Source organism: Ipomoea triloba, chromosome 4, assembly GCF_003576645.1.
Source record: "Ipomoea triloba cultivar NCNSP0323 chromosome 4, ASM357664v1".
NCBI lineage: Eukaryota > Viridiplantae > Streptophyta > Magnoliopsida > Solanales > Convolvulaceae > Ipomoea > Ipomoea triloba.
In genome coordinates this window covers 26,200,919-26,218,988 of record NC_044919.1, presented here as the reverse complement: position 1 = coordinate 26,218,988, position 18,070 = coordinate 26,200,919, and the positions used below count along the sequence as shown (strand labels likewise).

The following is an 18,070-nucleotide window of genomic DNA, read 5'->3' as shown; positions in this document are numbered from 1 at the left end:
TTCAACTTCAGAATATCACCAACTTGAGTAGAAAGCAAAGCAGCAATACTCGGCAGTGTATCTTGTGGCTGAACCGTGTAAGTCGTCACCAAAGGTGAACTCCCACCATTATTTCCCACGCATCCGCACAGGAGATTCATAGTCACAGTTTCTCCAGCCTTATACGACGTTTCTTCTCCCCCAACCTTCCACGCTTGGCCGCTGTAAGAGTTAACGGAAACGGATTCGAATGTGTCTTTCGGTTGCAACGTGTAAGGGGTTTCGTAGAAGTACGCAACAGTGCCATTAACATCCTGGCAAGAACATGGTGCTAGTACGAGGTAGTCTTGTTTGGCATTTTTGTTGCGCGAAATGGGGTAGATGTCTGTGGGGTCCACAGAGTAGAGAGTGGAAATGGAGTCTCGGTCAAGCCCATTGTGCTGGTAAAGTAGAGAAAGGCATGATGGGATGGCAGTAGAGCAGGCAAAAGGATTTATGTTAGAAATTTGAGCTGGAAGCCCGTGGACAGTATTGGAAACCAGGCACAGTAAAAGAATGAAGAAACTCAAAGTAGGGAGTTTTGCCATTTCTATCTTATACTGTGAAAGAACTTACTACAAGGGGAAGGGTTAACAAATGGGGTATATATAATGTATGAGGAAATTCATGAGATGATAACTTTTTCTCAATGGACAAGTTCTTCATAAATTTTATCTTCTAATCAAATTTTTTTTACTCCTTCCTCGATACTATCTAATCTTGTGAGGAATGGAGTTTCATCTTTCTTGTGAAGGTGAAATCAAGGCTTTTATTATTAAATAGGTGGAATAAGCGATTAAAGAGTTGTTTTCTTTTTTAAATTTTAAATAAATGATTGAAAGCCATTTCCTGGAGCGAGCCTGCTGTCAAGTGTCAATAAATTTCTACTAAAAGGAATGCATTAAAGGTTAGCTATAATACTTGATGTGGTAACCCAATGGGATAGCTCAAGTGGCAAATGAGTTCGAACCTGAGTTCGATTCCCACAAGCGACAATTCCCCCGTGGACCCGGACCGTTAGACGGATGGAGAAAGACCCAGTGAATTTACCAAAAAAAATAATACTTGATGTGGTTCTATATATACTTTAATTTAACTTGTAGTCGAATAAAGTATATATTTTGATACATATACACACATATATATATGGAAGGGTTCATTCTTATAAGCTTTATAGATATACCAATTAGAAAAGAGACTACTCAATCTTAATATTCACTAAGTTGATATAAGAAATTTATTTTCTTTGAATAAAAGATCTATACTAATGAGGGTAGATAAAAGAAAATAACACAGGGGAGTTGTGAAATCCTTAGATTAGTGTTACTTTGTGATCAAAGCACTAAGCCTTGTTCATAAGAGGAAAGGAACAAAGGAGTAGTTGTGAAATCTTGAGATTATTAGTATTGGCTTTGTGACCAAAGCACTAAGAGTTATTAATTGTATCTTGTACTGAAGTGATGGATATAGTAAATTTCTCCTGGAGATAGGAGTAGAGTAAAATAGAAGGGTTACAACACCTTCAAGCTACTATAAATCTATTGCCTATTACTTTTATTTTTATTGAATCAAAGTCCTGCTTATTTTATTTCATCATTAATTTTTAAGTGTTCAATCACATCTTATCTTATACAAATTAATTCCTCTGTGCACTGTAGCTAAATTTCAAGTTTCAAATAAGTATTAGAAATACTCTAATCTATACTTATTTTCTTAAATGGAGCTCAACTGGAGTAGGATTTAAAAAGTTGTAAAAGTCCGTTCACTCTCTAGACTTTTATCCTATCAACCGGGACCCACAATTTTGTACGTATTGATTTTGGATTAATAAAACTTATACTAAAAAAAGTTATTTCCCCAACTGATTCGGCATTTAACTTTTGTTATATGAGTACAGTATCATGAACTTATAATGGGGGATATTTTTCTCTAAGACAGAATATCTTATTGTAATTAACATACCTGACCTGTCCATTCTTAGCCTTGCTGGCCTGTCCTAAATGCTCATGGTAATCATCACAAACAAATAGTTAAGGTTGATTTAGTCTTCTCGTTTATGTATAGTGTTTGTCTGTTATCCTTTGGACATGTTGTCTTGATTGTAACATACATATAGATAACGTTAATTTTATCAATATGGTTTTGCTATCACAGGTGTGATTAACGAACCGGTTGTCTTCTTCCTTTTGTGGTTTTGTGGGACAGCTATTACAACGTTACATTAATAGATTTAAAATTTATCTAGGCAACCTCACATATAATATCATGTTGGAAAATAGCATAAAAATGGCAATTTAAGTGGCTATTTTGTGGTACAAATTTATGGGGTCTACTTCCGATTTGGGTCGGATCAAAGTGGATTCGGGTTCTTCGTAGTTAGACGAAGAGATTAATATATTGTACGCACAAACGGATAATGGGTGAATGAGAAAATTGGCTCTCAAAGTTGACTCATTTGAGTTGGAAAAATGGTGGGAAAGCTTTAGAATAAGGCTTTGTCCCACATTGGTTTGGGAAGTGGGTTTGCACCACTATTTATATAAGCGCCTTTCTTAGGCTTAGTGAATTGTATAGCATAGATGCTCTCTCTCGCGCGCAGGATTGCAAATCAAGAGCCTCGTCCAGATGGTAGAAGTAGCTCATTTACACACAACGAAATATACAATTCTCTCTCGAAAATCTAGGCTACAACGCACTACACACAACGAAATATACAGTTCTCTCTCTCGGAAATCTAGGCTACAACGCTCTTAGCACCTTGAGAGGTAGCTCATTTACACACAACGACGGGTGCTAGAGAGGTAGCTCATTTACACACAACGAAATAGGCTACAAATATACAGTTCTCTCTCTCGGAAATCTAGGCTACAACGCTCTTAGCACCTTGAGAGGTAGCTCATTTACACACAACGAAATAGGCTACAACGCTCCTAGCACCTTGGGAGGTAGCTCATTTACACACAACGAAATATATAGTTCTCTCTCGAAAATCTAGGCTACAATGCTCCTAGCACCTTGGGAGTGTACAAATTAAATAAGGTTTTCTTGAAAATCTAGGCTACAATGCTCCTAGCACCTTCGGAGTGTACAAATTAAATAAGGTTTTAAGGACAGTGTAGTAAGTACACGACTCAAGCTTACCTTTGTCCAGAAATTCCTTTCGTATTTTTTGTGCTTGTTATTTTCTGAAAATATTTATTTTCATAATCTTATTTCCTAACATATCACTAATAACTAATCAAATTGTTGGTCCCAAGTAAGCAAAATGTTTATAAATTGGGGGAGGGGTTGAATAGACTATTTAAAACTTTATTAAATGTAAATGCGGTCAAGATTTTTCACAATCGAAGGATGAAGTTTGCATCACTTGATTTGTAGCTAAATTGAACGTACTTTTTGCAGTGGTTAGTAAATATTGCATGAATGGTTGATGTCAAGCGATTAATATAAATAAAGATTATGGGATAGAGAAATTGATGCGATGTTTTTATAATGGTTCGAAAATTATCTACTCCAATCTTCTCCTCAACACGAGAAGGCTTTACTAGAATGAAGAAAACATCCGCAAAGTAGTCTTTGCTATCACAAGCCCTTATTATGCGTAACAAGAACTCGTGAGGGAAACTTCTAAAAGCCCTTCTAGCTCCATGCATTACATGTAACCATTGAGTTACGTGGATCCATGCATTACATGTAACCATTGTCCGTGAGGTAGTTTCTGCTAGTATGAGCTATCATCACACGTAACCGTTATATTGTTTGTGAGGGCAACATCCGAGACACTATGGCTTGAGAAAAAACCTCCAATTTTGTAGAACCCTACATTTTTCCAATTACAATTACAATTGCACTTTCATTTCAAGTTCTAATTATATTAAATTTCCTTTTCTTATGCTATAGATGGGTGCTTGCTCGACTTGGCCTCCCCCTCCTAGCACCAACCAATTTTTATATGTTATTGTTGGGAACCGAATCCGTGACCTGGCTCTTATACCACTTGTTAGGATCAAGTGCTTAGCGAATACGCAACTTTATTTTCTTATAGACTGCCATCACATTGTTCGAGACACTGGGTGTTGGACTTTGCCCTATGGCCCTTTACTGACTTCCGCCCAACAAATTCCTTGTTATTTTCCTTATAATCATGAGTGAGTAATCTCCTTAGAGAGAGATAGGGATGTAAATTAGGTTTATGGAGATGTAACCTTGAATTGGTTAAGTAGGGGAGAAGAGACTTGCCTTTGATGATGTTGTTTAACATGACTGAGTTCCGATTAGGAACTAATTACCTAATCTAGACTCATGGGCTTAATTGACTTTACTTTACATTTGAGAAAATGAGAGTTTGGGATGTCAATATCAAGGTGTTTGATGAAATGCCTCTTAGCCACTTATGAGTCATAAAAATGTCCTTAAATTCTCTAAGAGTGTAGAATGATCTTTAGAAAGACTTCCTTCTAGTTAAAAGGCATCCGTTATCAAGCAAATTTACTCTTTTCCTTATTTCCAGTTTGGCTTCATTAATTAGACCTAATTCTGATTCCTATTCCTCAGCTCATTTCCTATCATTGTGATTATGCATGACTTTACTTCGTGTTATTATATGGACCTTACTCAAAGATATAACTATAGCGTTGTTGTTTTATGTAATAGCTGTTGAGCAAGAAGTTGAAAGACAAAGTAATGCATTGTGTTTGGTTTTCACGCCGCATTAAATGCCTAGTCAATTAAAATGTTGGGATATCCACAAACCTGCAAAAACTCAATACTTTGCAGGAGGTTTGATTTTTTTTCTCTCTACATTCTCACTCCTCCACATCACATTACATTTCCTAAAAATCGTATAAAAACTTTACAAAATCTACTAATCTAGATGCTAGCAAAGGGTTTGGTGTAGTATTTTATGTAATTGATTAGTTTGCATGTTCTTCAAATGAAATCGATTAGCCCATGCATGGACGTAATAATCGTGGCTATGTTTTAATGGGTTGGAAGATGCAATAATCACTATACAAAGCAATAACGGGGACATGATTAACTATCGTTACACAATGGTTTCTGTTTGTTAGTTTTAAAATAAAAGTAAATTTTGGTTGTGGGGATAGCTCAGTTGGGAGAGCGTCAGACTGAAGATCTAAAGGCCACATGTTCAATCCACTTTCATTGCAATACATGCTTTAAAAGTCCACACTGAAAATTAACGGTTAAGCTTTAAAAGTAAGGTTAAATTAGGTAATCTTAAACATAAATATAGATCTAAATAATCTGGACCATTTATTTGCTTAAATAATTTGACCGTCAAATTAGGTATGACCGTTATTTTTTTAGCCATTTTAGGCCTAACTCTCTTTGGCTTTTATTAGTATAGTAGATTTTTCTCTCACTTTAAAAAATGTCCCACTTTCAATAAATAAGTATATATATATATATATATATATATATATATATATATATATATATATATATATATATATTTATGGTAATTTTATATATAAAACATAGCCATGCGAAAGCTCTCACAGGTGAAACATGCGGATTAATCATAACCATTGATCTTCCAAAAATTAACAGTTTAGAATGAAGATAAATTAAAAAAAAATGCGGTGACATTTTGGTAATGTTGCGTATTGTTGAAAGCTTAAGGTGCGTTATTTTAACACTTAACGTGCACCATTTTAATACTTAAGGTGCGTTTGTTCTACACTTATAGTGCATAAATTCTACAATTAAGGTGTGCCATTTTAACACTTAAGATGCGTTAGTTATGCACTTAAAGTGCATAAGTTTTACACTTAAGATGCGCGATTAAAACACTTAAGGTGGGACATTTTAACACTTAAGGTGCGGCAATTCAACACTTAAGGGACTTAGGGGCGTTAGTTTGACACTTAAGGTGCATCAGTTTAACACTTAAGGTGCTTCAGTTTGAAACTTAAGGTGTATAATTTTGAACCTTAAGGTGCATAATTTGCATTAGTTCAACAATGGTAGGAGAAGAATGCATCCCGTTTCTAGGGAGCGCGCTTTTTCTTTTTTCTCTTGATTTGAGCCGTTGATCTAGATTAGATCAACGACTCAGATCTTACCCCATCTTTCACTTGGGGGACTCTTCGTACGTGAATCATCCTCTATATATATATAATAACAAAAGGAAAAATACAAAATAAAAAAACTGCCAAATGGCCACTTTGGCAGCAAGAAGTGACTTTTAGCAAACTTGCAAAAACATCCAGCTTGCTAGCCACCATGTAATTAAAGGAAAAAAAGGAGAATATTCTTTTTGCTTTTTACCTCACCTAGCAAGTGCTAAAATTGAGTAACACAACCTAGCCTTATAGCTAATCCTATTTGTCACCCTACGTCTCTTCACATGAGTAGTTTGAGCATCAACACCAATACCAACAAGCAAAGATTGAGTAAGCGAAGAAGTATTCTTAAACCCCTCGCGACTGCATACAATATGCTTCAACGCAACAACATCATCCCTCCTTGTCCGAGTTGCGTTGTGCCTAGAATAATTGGAATGCGTGATTAAATGAACGTTTAGTGAGGAAAAAAATTAAATAGAGAAACGATAAGGGAGTAAGAATAATAAAAAGGGAAAATGGTCACATATGCTTATGAAATTTATACCAAAAACTAATTAGACCTATGAATTTTAACGATTGCTTTTAAATACTTAAATTCAGTGAAAGCCTGCAATCAAATCCTGTTTAGTTGTAACCATTAGGTTACCAGTAAAAAGGCAATGACAAGGCTACATTTTTAAAAAAATTATAAGAATATTATTTTTGACAAGAAATAGCACACAACAACCATGACCGCCAGTCGCCATCTTCAAATCGCTGAAGAAGGAGACCAATGGTTGCCTTTAATTAATATCAAAGCCTATTCAAAGGTCGCATTCTATAGGTCAAAATAGAAGGTGTGGTTACTCTTTTAGGTTGACAAAGAAGGCAACCAACATATATATAAGAAGATGGCGACCAGTGAAACAGTCGCTGGTTACTTACATGTATATATGGGTGGTTATTTTTTTCTGGTAAGAACAAGTTAGCTGCCAAACTGTTGTTTATCGGAGGTTAACCGGTTGTTAAGACTAAATTCACTAAAATTAGGAATTGATTTGTTTAAGTGTAAATTTTTATTAAAATAATTTAATTTCCATATATTGATTTTGTTGGAATCTAATTGCCGAACGACACTAAATACCTTGCTATACATACACAGTATACACTGTAGTTAAAACGTAACTTTATATAACAACTTCGATTTCTACTCTATTTCATTGCAAGAAATCATTTTCTTCATTAATGAAATATGGTAGAAATCATTCAAAACATCTATATAAATAACATGGCAACATTTTTTTTTCCATGTCAGCAAATTAGATGGATTACTTGTTAGAAATACGTTAAAAATATTAGATGAAAAATAATTAGGAGTATAATAGCCTAGATGGATTATATTTTAATTCATGATTTTGATGAACAACCAGTGTTAGTATATAGGCCTATTTGAGCCTTTTGCGAAATTTAAGTTAACTCCAATAATTTTATTATCCATTGGAAGTTGAACTGCCTAATTAACTTCTCTCTCTAACTTCCTTATCTTGGATTTCTATTAATAGATGACGAATTGGATGTGTGAGCTAATGGCGGATTATGCCAAACCAAACCTATCCATAATATATCTTCAACACAAATTATGCAAACCCTCATTGAAATGGCCGGAACTCGAACCTCAGGCCTTCTTCAAGAAAAGCAACATGTTGGATAATCGGTTTAAACTTATAAAATTTTATAACCCCTCATGGTATGTGTTACACTAACTTGTTACAACTCATGTCTACAAAATCCTTGATTTTGATTCATGGGCACGTAAATGACCCAACCAACATCAACCAATCCTTGAGTTAGATTCAAATAAGGGTTCAACCTTAGAATGTCACCAACTTGAGAAGAAAGCAAACCAGCAATACTTTGCAGTGTATCTTCTGGTTGAACGGTGTAAGTCGTCACCAAAGGCGAAGTCTCACTATTTCCCACGCACCCACACAGGAGAAACATAGTCACATTTTCTCCTCCAACCTTCCATGCTTTGCCGCTGTAAGTGTCAACGGAAACAGTTGCGAATGAGTCATCATTCGTCTGCAATTTGTAGAAGTATCCAATGGTTCCATTAACATCCTTGCAAGAACATGGTACTTCTACGAGGTAGTCTTGTTTGGTATCGTTAACGTTGTTACGCGAAATGGGGTAGATGTCTGAGGGGCTGACATTGTAGTGGGTGGAAATGAATTCTTTGTCAAGGGCATTGTGGTGGTAAAGCACAGAAGTGCAGGATTTGATGGTGTTAGAACAGGCAAAAGGATTTATACGAGAAATTTGTTCTTCGGCAATTATGCTTTTTGTGAATGTGGAGGGGGTAATGAGAACCAGGCATAGTAAAGGAATGAAATTCAAAGAAGTTGGGAGGTTTGCCATTTCTTTCTTTAACTGTGAAAGCACTCCAAGAGGGAAAGGTCAGCAAATGGGATATATATATATAGATGTATGACGAAACTCATGCGATACAAAATTTTTCTTAATGGACAAATTCTTTATAACTTCAATCTTATATACCCAATTTTGGCTCAGCCCTCGATACTATCGAATTTTGATGATTGAGGTTTTATCTTTCTTGTGAAGGTGAAGTCAATGCTTTTGTTATTAAATAGTTGGAATGCGTGATTAAATGAATGTTTAGTGAGGAAAAAATAGGATAAGGGATTAAAAATAATAAAAAGGGTCGCACGAGCTTCGGAACTTTATACCAAAAACTAAATAAACCTATGATTAATTTTAAATGATTGCTATTAATTATCTACTATACTAATAAGAAACAAAGATAGTTAGGCCTAAAATCTACTTTTTTATATATATATATATATATATATATATATATATATATATATATATATATATATCTACTATACTAATAAGAGCCAAAGAGAGTTAGGCCTAAAATGGATANCAAAGAGAGTTAGGCCTAAAATGGGTAGAAAAAATGGCGGTCAAATTATTTAATCAAATGGATGGTTCAGATGAATTATTTAATCAAATAGATGGTTAAGATAATTCAGATTAATATTATTAATAGAGATTACCTAATTTAACCTTACTTTTATGATTATCCATTAAGTTTTCCGTTAAATATTCTCTTCTCCGTTAATATTCCGTTAACTTTTAACTTACCCATTAATTTCTATAAGAAAGGTCTTAGGTTCGAACCTCATCTCAATCAAATTTGACATAATTAAGTTTCTCACTCTATTTCTCTTATTAAATTAAATAAATTAGTAGCTACAACAAAAAATGATACATATGTATTTCTTTAATTTAGAATTATATGTCTACAATACCTTTATTTGAAAAAATTATTCATTATCAAAAAATTAAATTAAATAAGAGAAATAATTTCATTAGTTATATTGTCTTTATTTTCTCTCATGCAAAGATTCTTTACATTCAAATTTATCGATTGATATTCATTACATTGTTCATTATCTTATTTTTACAATATCTTGTAATTAAATATCAAAGTTATAGTACAAAATAATGTTATATATTTATTTACCAAGTATTTTATTAATACTATGAAACAAAAGTTTAAAATAATTTGAAGCTAATTAATTATATTAACTACTTGGGGATTGGTTGACAAAGAGAGTACTCAAATAACCCAACAAATTGAAGTGGAATCACTCTATTTTACTCTTATTGAATTAAATAAATTAGTAGTTACACCAATAAATGATACATATGTATTTTTTTTAATACCATGAAAAAAGTAAAAAATAATAGTTTGAAACCAATCATATTAACTACTTGGGGGATCGGACTTGTTGACAATGAAAGTACTCAAATAACTCATTACCCAGCAAATTGAAGCAAGAAACTACCTTTTAATATATTTGGAATACATAATATTTTAAATTTCCAAAATTTTATTAATTTATTTAATCTTTTTTCTTAAACTAAGGATTTCTTTATCCACAATAACTCATTCAATAATAATGGTTGAACCAAATGAACCCCAAGCATAACATCTAAAGGAAAATTCATAGCTCCTATATGATAATCTCATTGCATGACGTTGTCATCTATGCTACCAATAATAACCGAATTGCAAATAACACACTACCGACGAAAAGGAAGATAACAAATAGTAAAGATGAAGACAATGATAATGTTACTCAAAAGAGAATTAAGAACACTTAGAAAAATTCAAATTAAAAGTAGTATTTATTTAGACTATCATTTTTAGACCAAATATTTAGACTATCGATTTTACAAAGTTGCAAACATTTATTTTAAGAATAATTATAATGAATTTTCTATATGATCTTGGATTCATATACTTTGAGTTAGATATTTAAATAAAAAAATTCGACTTTCAATTACCCATGTATAAACTTCTCCTATATAGTCTTGCATTGATATACTTTCAAATATTTATTTAAATATAAACATTGGACATTAACTCATTCGCGTAATGCGCGTATAAAACTAGTAACTCTATACACGCCAAGAGGATAGTGTAGGCTTACACAACTATAAGTCTATAATGTATTCATTAAGACAAAATAATTTATGCAAATTAAAAAAAATTATGCACAAAATAACTTTTCCGCAAAAACTATTAAGTAGTCTACTTCAATATACTAGGGAGACTCTATACACTATGTATGACCAAGAAGATGTTGGACAGAATCGAAAAATAATGCTTCATCCATTTAGTCACACTTTTCAAAGTTTGAACTAAAACGTTCATGGTAATCATCACAAACAAATAGTTACGGTTGATTTATTCATATGTTTTATGTATAGTATTGTGTATTTACTTGTTGTCTTGATTGTACATAACATNGTTAGGCCTAAAATGGATAGAAAAAATGGCGGTCAAATTATTTAATCAAATGGATGGTTCAGATGAATTATTTAATCAAATAGATGGTTAAGATAATTCAGATTAATATTATTAATAGAGATTACCTAATTTAACCTTACTTTTATGATTATCCATTAAGTTTTCCGTTAAATATTCTCTTCTCCGTTAATATTCCGTTAACTTTTAACTTACCCATTAATTTCTATAAGAAAGGTCTTAGGTTCGAACCTCATCTCAATCAAATTTGACATAATTAAGTTTCTCACTCTATTTCTCTTATTAAATTAAATAAATTAGTAGCTACAACAAAAAATGATACATATGTATTTCTTTAATTTAGAATTATATGTCTACAATACCTTTATTTGAAAAAATTATTCATTATCAAAAAATTAAATTAAATAAGAGAAATAATTTCATTAGTTATATTGTCTTTATTTTCTCTCATGCAAAGATTCTTTACATTCAAATTTATCGATTGATATTCATTACATTGTTCATTATCTTATTTTTACAATATCTTGTAATTAAATATCAAAGTTATAGTACAAAATAATGTTATATATTTATTTACCAAGTATTTTATTAATACTATGAAACAAAAGTTTAAAATAATTTGAAGCTAATTAATTATATTAACTACTTGGGGATTGGTTGACAAAGAGAGTACTCAAATAACCCAACAAATTGAAGTGGAATCACTCTATTTTACTCTTATTGAATTAAATAAATTAGTAGTTACACCAATAAATGATACATATGTATTTTTTTTAATACCATGAAAAAAGTAAAAAATAATAGTTTGAAACCAATCATATTAACTACTTGGGGGATCGGACTTGTTGACAATGAAAGTACTCAAATAACTCATTACCCAGCAAATTGAAGCAAGAAACTACCTTTTAATATATTTGGAATACATAATATTTTAAATTTCCAAAATTTTATTAATTTATTTAATCTTTTTTCTTAAACTAAGGATTTCTTTATCCACAATAACTCATTCAATAATAATGGTTGAACCAAATGAACCCCAAGCATAACATCTAAAGGAAAATTCATAGCTCCTATATGATAATCTCATTGCATGACGTTGTCATCTATGCTACCAATAATAACCGAATTGCAAATAACACACTACCGACGAAAAGGAAGATAACAAATAGTAAAGATGAAGACAATGATAATGTTACTCAAAAGAGAATTAAGAACACTTAGAAAAATTCAAATTAAAAGTAGTATTTATTTAGACTATCATTTTTAGACCAAATATTTAGACTATCGATTTTACAAAGTTGCAAACATTTATTTTAAGAATAATTATAATGAATTTTCTATATGATCTTGGATTCATATACTTTGAGTTAGATATTTAAATAAAAAAATTCGACTTTCAATTACCCATGTATAAACTTCTCCTATATAGTCTTGCATTGATATACTTTCAAATATTTATTTAAATATAAACATTGGACATTAACTCATTCGCGTAATGCGCGTATAAAACTAGTAACTCTATACACGCCAAGAGGATAGTGTAGGCTTACACAACTATAAGTCTATAATGTATTCATTAAGACAAAATAATTTATGCAAATTAAAAAAAATTATGCACAAAATAACTTTTCCGCAAAAACTATTAAGTAGTCTACTTCAATATACTAGGGAGACTCTATACACTATGTATGACCAAGAAGATGTTGGACAGAATCGAAAAATAATGCTTCATCCATTTAGTCACACTTTTCAAAGTTTGAACTAAAACGTTCATGGTAATCATCACAAACAAATAGTTACGGTTGATTTATTCATATGTTTTATGTATAGTATTGTGTATTTACTTGTTGTCTTGATTGTACATAACATATAGATAATGTCCATTTTATCAATATGGTTTTGCTTTCACAAGTGTGACCAATTAACGACCCGAGGTTGTCTTCAATTTGTAGATTTATGGGACAGCTATTACAATGGTACATTAATAGATTTAAAATTTGTCTAACAATTTGGCAAATTATATCGTCTATCAAGATCTATATTGCATGGTAGATCTTGGTCTGAAATGACATCGCTTTATATATATATATATATATACATATATATATATATATAAAATATCACTTTATATTAAGTGTTAACTTGTACATCATGTTTAATAACATTATCGTTTACCATATATGCTCATAATATTTGTTCTACATGTTAATAAACCTAAACGTTAATTGCACAAATAGTAAACTAAATTTTATCATATTTATTTATATTCATTCTATAGTATGTTCATAATGTTTCTTCTATATATTCACAAAAACAAAGCTTAATACACACAAATATTAAACAATCATCATGTTTAACCAAAGGTCAAGGGTTCGATCCTTGGCTTTATCACTACAAAAAAATGCGAAAATACCGACGGATTTAGCGACGGATTGCTTCCGTTGCTAATTTAACGACGGACGGGCGATGGATTCGTGACAGATTTATTTTAAAAAAAAAAAATTGGCATTTAGCGACGGATCTGCGACGGATTTGCGACAGACTTTGCGACGGAATAATTTTGTCGTTAAATACGTAGCTAATATTAGCAGGAACCCGGCGCGCAAAAAATTAAGGTATTTTAGCGACGGATTTTTTGCGATTTTTTTAATTAATTTGAATAGCGACGGATTAGCGACGGAAATTATAATTTGTCGCTAGTTTGTCCAAAGATGATTTATTTTTTATAAAATAGCGGCGGATTAGCGACGGAAAATATCATCTGTTGTTACTTTTCTCCTTAGCGACGAATAACTATCCGTTGCTAACAATAATATATATATATATTATTTTATAATATAGCGACGGAGAGTAAAATCCGTCGCTAGAGCTAAATTTGCCGCATTTATTTTGCTCTAAAAAAGAGTGCGGGATTTTTTTTAGCGACGGAAAATTGAATCCGTCGCTATATATAGGGACGGATACACGGTCCGTCGCTAGAAAATATAGAGCAAATTTTTTTTCACGGAGTCTAGCTACGGAATTTAAGTCCGTCGCTAGTTCTAGCGACAGATACAAATTCCGTTGCTAACTTCAATTAAAATATTTCACGGAGTAATGTTCTAATGCAGCCCTAAGGGGAAATATACACCCAGCCGCCACAAAGACATCAGCAGCCAGCACTGCCCATCGCCGCTGCTCGCCTCGCCCACCGCCGATCGCCGCTGCTCGCCTCGCCCACCGCCTCGCCCACCGCTGCTGCTCGCCTCGCCCTCCACCGCTGTTCGGCTCTGCTCTCATCGTCGAACGTAGAACGCAGACACCTCGCCGACCCCTTCTCCGCAGATCGACGCCGCTCCGCTGTGCCCATCGCCGCCGCTCCGCCGCAGACTGACGCAGCTGCCTGGTATGATTTCCAGCTTCATTTTTTGGTTTCATTCTTTCACTTTCACTTATTTATGCCAATGATTTATAATTTATTTATTATTCACTGCAATATTTGTTATTGTATTAAAATCCCTATCTATCTAAATGCCTAATTTCTGCATAATTTGTGTATAATTTACAACAGTAGCTTGTTATATTATTTGGTTTGAATGCATGTTCATCTGTCTAACAAATTTATTATTGAAAATTAATTTTATATCATTCTCTTCCTTAATTAATTTTATTCTTAATGATGGACCTAGCTAGCAAATTATATCACTAAAGCTTATGGATATTACAATATGTGCTTGGGACATTCTCCTGGTGAAGCAAGGCCATGGTGCAAGGCGAAGCTTCCCTTACTCTATGACTATATCCAAAGTCATTATTGGTATGTTGATCTATTTCCTCTTGTCAATATTCCTTAATCCTTGTTATTCTTTCTTCATTGAATCCTATTCTGAAAGGTAGCATTGCATCTCTGTCATTTTATGGTCAAGAAGTCTCGTGATTACTTTTTATTAGAAAATAAAAGCTATGACATGCTTCATGCTCTTCTTCCTAACCCTGATAATGTGATAATTTCTTGTTTCAGTGGACTGGGATTCTTGAGATATTTTCAAATAAAACAGATCCCAAACTTTCTACTTGCTTCCCCAATTTTGTCTCTTGCACTCTTCTCAATTATACATTATGTGAAGCTACAACCAAAAGTTTTCCTCTCACTAAGCTTCCAAACTTTTTCCATGATTAAAGGGCAGACCGTTTCACCCTTTTCTAAGGGGACAAATGTAGGACAAAACAGTGCTGACTTTTCTGTGAAAGATACCTCTAGCAAATTGCAAGATACGATTAACCAAACTGTTGTTTAATTTAGCTTCTAGACATTCTGATATTGTTGCGAGCGCAAGAGTCGGTGACTTTTTTCCCCTTCATCTCGCAGTACTCACTACTAAATACAGAATAGAGTGAATTGATCCTAAGGTGAATTGAATATTGTAATTTTTTCTGAATTTTCAACTCTTCAGAGTGTAATGTGTTGTTTCATGATTATGCTCACCCTATTGCTTATTAATTTAAGGCTCAAATTATATGGTATAGTGAAACCTTGGTTGCGGTCTTGATCATATGCAACTGTTTCATTATTGCTCATTCAGGAGTCAAGTACTCAAGCTCAAACAAGTACAGATGTTGAATTGTTTGCATGCCCAGTTTGTTATGAACCACTAATAAGCAAAGGTCCTTTCGGTTTTAATTTGTAAGTTCAGACATGAAATGCATTATAATGATATTCGCGTATATGCATGAGTGGTTGTTTGGCTTCAAATCCTTAACTCCTACAGACCAGCAATCTATAGGTCTGGATTCAAATGCAAGAAGTGTAACAAGACATATTCGAGTAAAAATATCTATGTCGATCTGACTGTTACTGCTGGAACAAAGGAGTTCAATGAATTTAAACCCGCTAGAACTGAGCTATTCAGGTACAAAAATGTTCTCTGCTATCATATTATGTTTTGATTAAATGAATGACAGTTCTAAGTACGAGTTCTTTCACTCTACCACTGGATATTTAAACTAAAATAATATATTTTTTTTAAATCCCCACCTCCCAGTATAACTGGCCAAAGACTGGTGGCCTTGCCTTCTATAGGAGTCTGCTTGTTTCCTTCTTGTATGAGAGAGGCTGGCGTCAAAATTTTAACCGAAGCAGTTTTCTCGGTCCTGATGAAGAGGTAAAAGTTCTTTGATTGTACTTCTGGTCTTGGTAAATCCTTCGCAAGTTTAACCATTTCATTCATTAAAGAAATGAAAAACTCACCTTGAGGTGATTGAGATTCCTTTTCTCTTGCCAAACACTTGTAGAAACATGGAAACATGCTAAGGATGGTTTCTAAATAAATACCCATATAAAATTCTGTCTGTTAGATTTAATTTGGTGTTCGAGCTCGCTGTGGAGAGATGTAAAACCCAGTCATGTCTACAAATGCAATTATTTCTCTAAAATGATTCACGTGGCTTCTCTCCAGTTTCAAATGGCTCAGGAATACTTTGATTAATGGTGGTTAAATGTTTAACAATGGTGATTAGAGGTTATTTATGAATTAGTAGTCTTGAACTCTTGAGTAGATGTTTGATGTTTGATGTTGATGATGATTGACTAATGAACTCTTGAGCTTAAAATTTACTTGTGCCTATTTATTTGAACTTTTGAGTTTAAAACTTAGTTCCAATGAAAGGCAAAAAAAGGATTTTGATGTTTGATGCTTGATGCTTGAGTATGATGTTTGATACTTGATGCTTGAATTGCAGGTGGGTGGAGGAGATCACGTTGATGGTTTCAAGACTTTGATTTTGTTAGACTTCCAAAATCAATTAAAAAAACTACTTTCAAGACTTTTGTTATGTAATTGTAATTTTGATTTTATAGTATTGTGTTTTAGTGATATTTATTATTGTATTAAAGTGTGATTTAAAGTATTGTGTTAGTATATTTTCAAAAAAGTATTGTGTTAGTATAAAGATTGATAATAGTTTAATTTTATAATCATATATAAAGTTTGATGGTAATTTGATAGCATTAGGTAGTGTTGATGATAATAGTGTTAGATATAGTGTGTTGATATGGATTTTAAGCTTTAAAAGATAAATTAAAAAAATAGGGGTTTTAATTAAAATAAATAAAATAATTTTTTTTTTAAAAAAAATATAATTAGCGACGGAAATAACCGTTGCTATTTCCTTTCAAATTCGTCACAAGATCTTTAAATTAGAATATTAGCGACGGATTTTTTCTTGAACTAGTGACGGATTTTTCGTTGCTAGATTTAGCGACGGGTTTTGTTGTCGTTATTCCCTTGCAAATTTCACCATAATTTTGTCGCCGGAAAGAATTTAGCGACGGATTTATTTTACATAGCAACGGATGTTTCCGTCGCTAGAATCTAGCGACGGAAAAAATTTTGTCGCTAAATTCTAGCGAGAAGGGTTTTTGTGACGGACAGATTTCGTCACTAATCCGTCGCTAAATCCTTTTAGCGACGGATTTTGCCCTTTTAGCGACAGATTTTGTCCGTCGCTAAAAACGCGTTTTTTTGTAGTGTTAGGTATGGAGCAGTCTTAAATTTTCAGACCAGCTGTCCCACCTAATAGAGGTGCCTACAATCCAGCGAGGGGATTAGTCACTGTGTTCGACGGTGGAAACCTAGGCTACACCAAAAAAAAAAATCATGTTTAATAACATTTATCATGTACATACTATGTTCATTATATTTTTTTTTATCTATATGATCCTAAAGCTAAACGTTAATGTAAATAAACACAAAACTAAATGTGTAGCATATGTATTTCTAATAATTCTGTAGTAGGTTCATAAGATTTCTTCTATATGTTCGTAAAAATAAAATTTTATCACTACAAAAAAATGCGTTTTTAGCGACGCGTTTGCTGTTAAATTATGATCGCCAGTTGCCATCTTCAAATCCAGTCGGCGGGCTCCAGATACCAGGACCCTTAGGGTCGAGTACCCCAGTCGGGGGTATCCATCAGTATGTTCATAATATTTTTTTTTTTATCTATATGATCCTAAATCTAAATGCTAATGTAAATAAACACAAAACTAAATGTGTAGCATATGCATTTCTAATCACTCTGTAGTAGGTTCATAAGATTTCTTCTATATGTTCATAAAAAAAAAAGCTTTATGTACATAAAATTA

General features: G+C 32.8%; 1 protein-coding gene across 7 annotated transcripts; it reads left to right on the top strand.

The window, feature by feature from the left end:
* Nucleotides 1-14,052: 14,052 nt before the first annotated feature.
* LOC116015592 (uncharacterized methyltransferase At1g78140, chloroplastic-like) lies at nt 14,053-16,825 on the top strand. Of its 7 annotated transcripts, none has more exons than XR_004097664.1 (7): nt 14,053-14,332; nt 14,616-14,743; nt 15,237-15,336; nt 15,510-15,610; nt 15,696-15,836; nt 15,969-16,088; nt 16,666-16,724. XR_004097664.1 is itself a non-coding variant. In XM_031255699.1 (5 exons), exons 2-5 carry the CDS (start codon nt 14,641-14,643, stop codon nt 16,822-16,824), a joined length of 480 nt encoding a protein of 159 aa, XP_031111559.1. In that variant the 5' UTR covers nt 14,053-14,332; nt 14,620-14,640; the 3' UTR covers nt 16,825. The 7 variants fall into 7 exon arrangements, 3 of the variants coding, with proteins under 3 accessions (XP_031111559.1, XP_031111558.1, XP_031111560.1); XR_004097662.1 differs by having other exon boundaries at nt 15,454-15,610; XR_004097661.1 differs by having other exon boundaries at nt 15,434-15,610.
* The last annotated feature ends 1,245 nt before the right edge of the window (nt 16,826-18,070 follow it).

Coding starts and splice junctions, on each gene's coding strand:
- LOC116015592 (XM_031255699.1), top strand. CDS start 14,641: ATGGATATTACAATATGTGCTTGGGACATTCTCCTGGTGAAGCAAGGC. Junction 15,837..16,006: donor GCTAGAACTGAGCTATTCAG/GTACAAAAATGT, acceptor TGCCTTCTATAG/GAGTCTGCTTGTTTCCTTCT. Junction 16,089..16,665: donor TTCTCGGTCCTGATGAAGAG/GTAAAAGTTCTT, acceptor CTTGAATTGCAG/GTGGGTGGAGGAGATCACGT.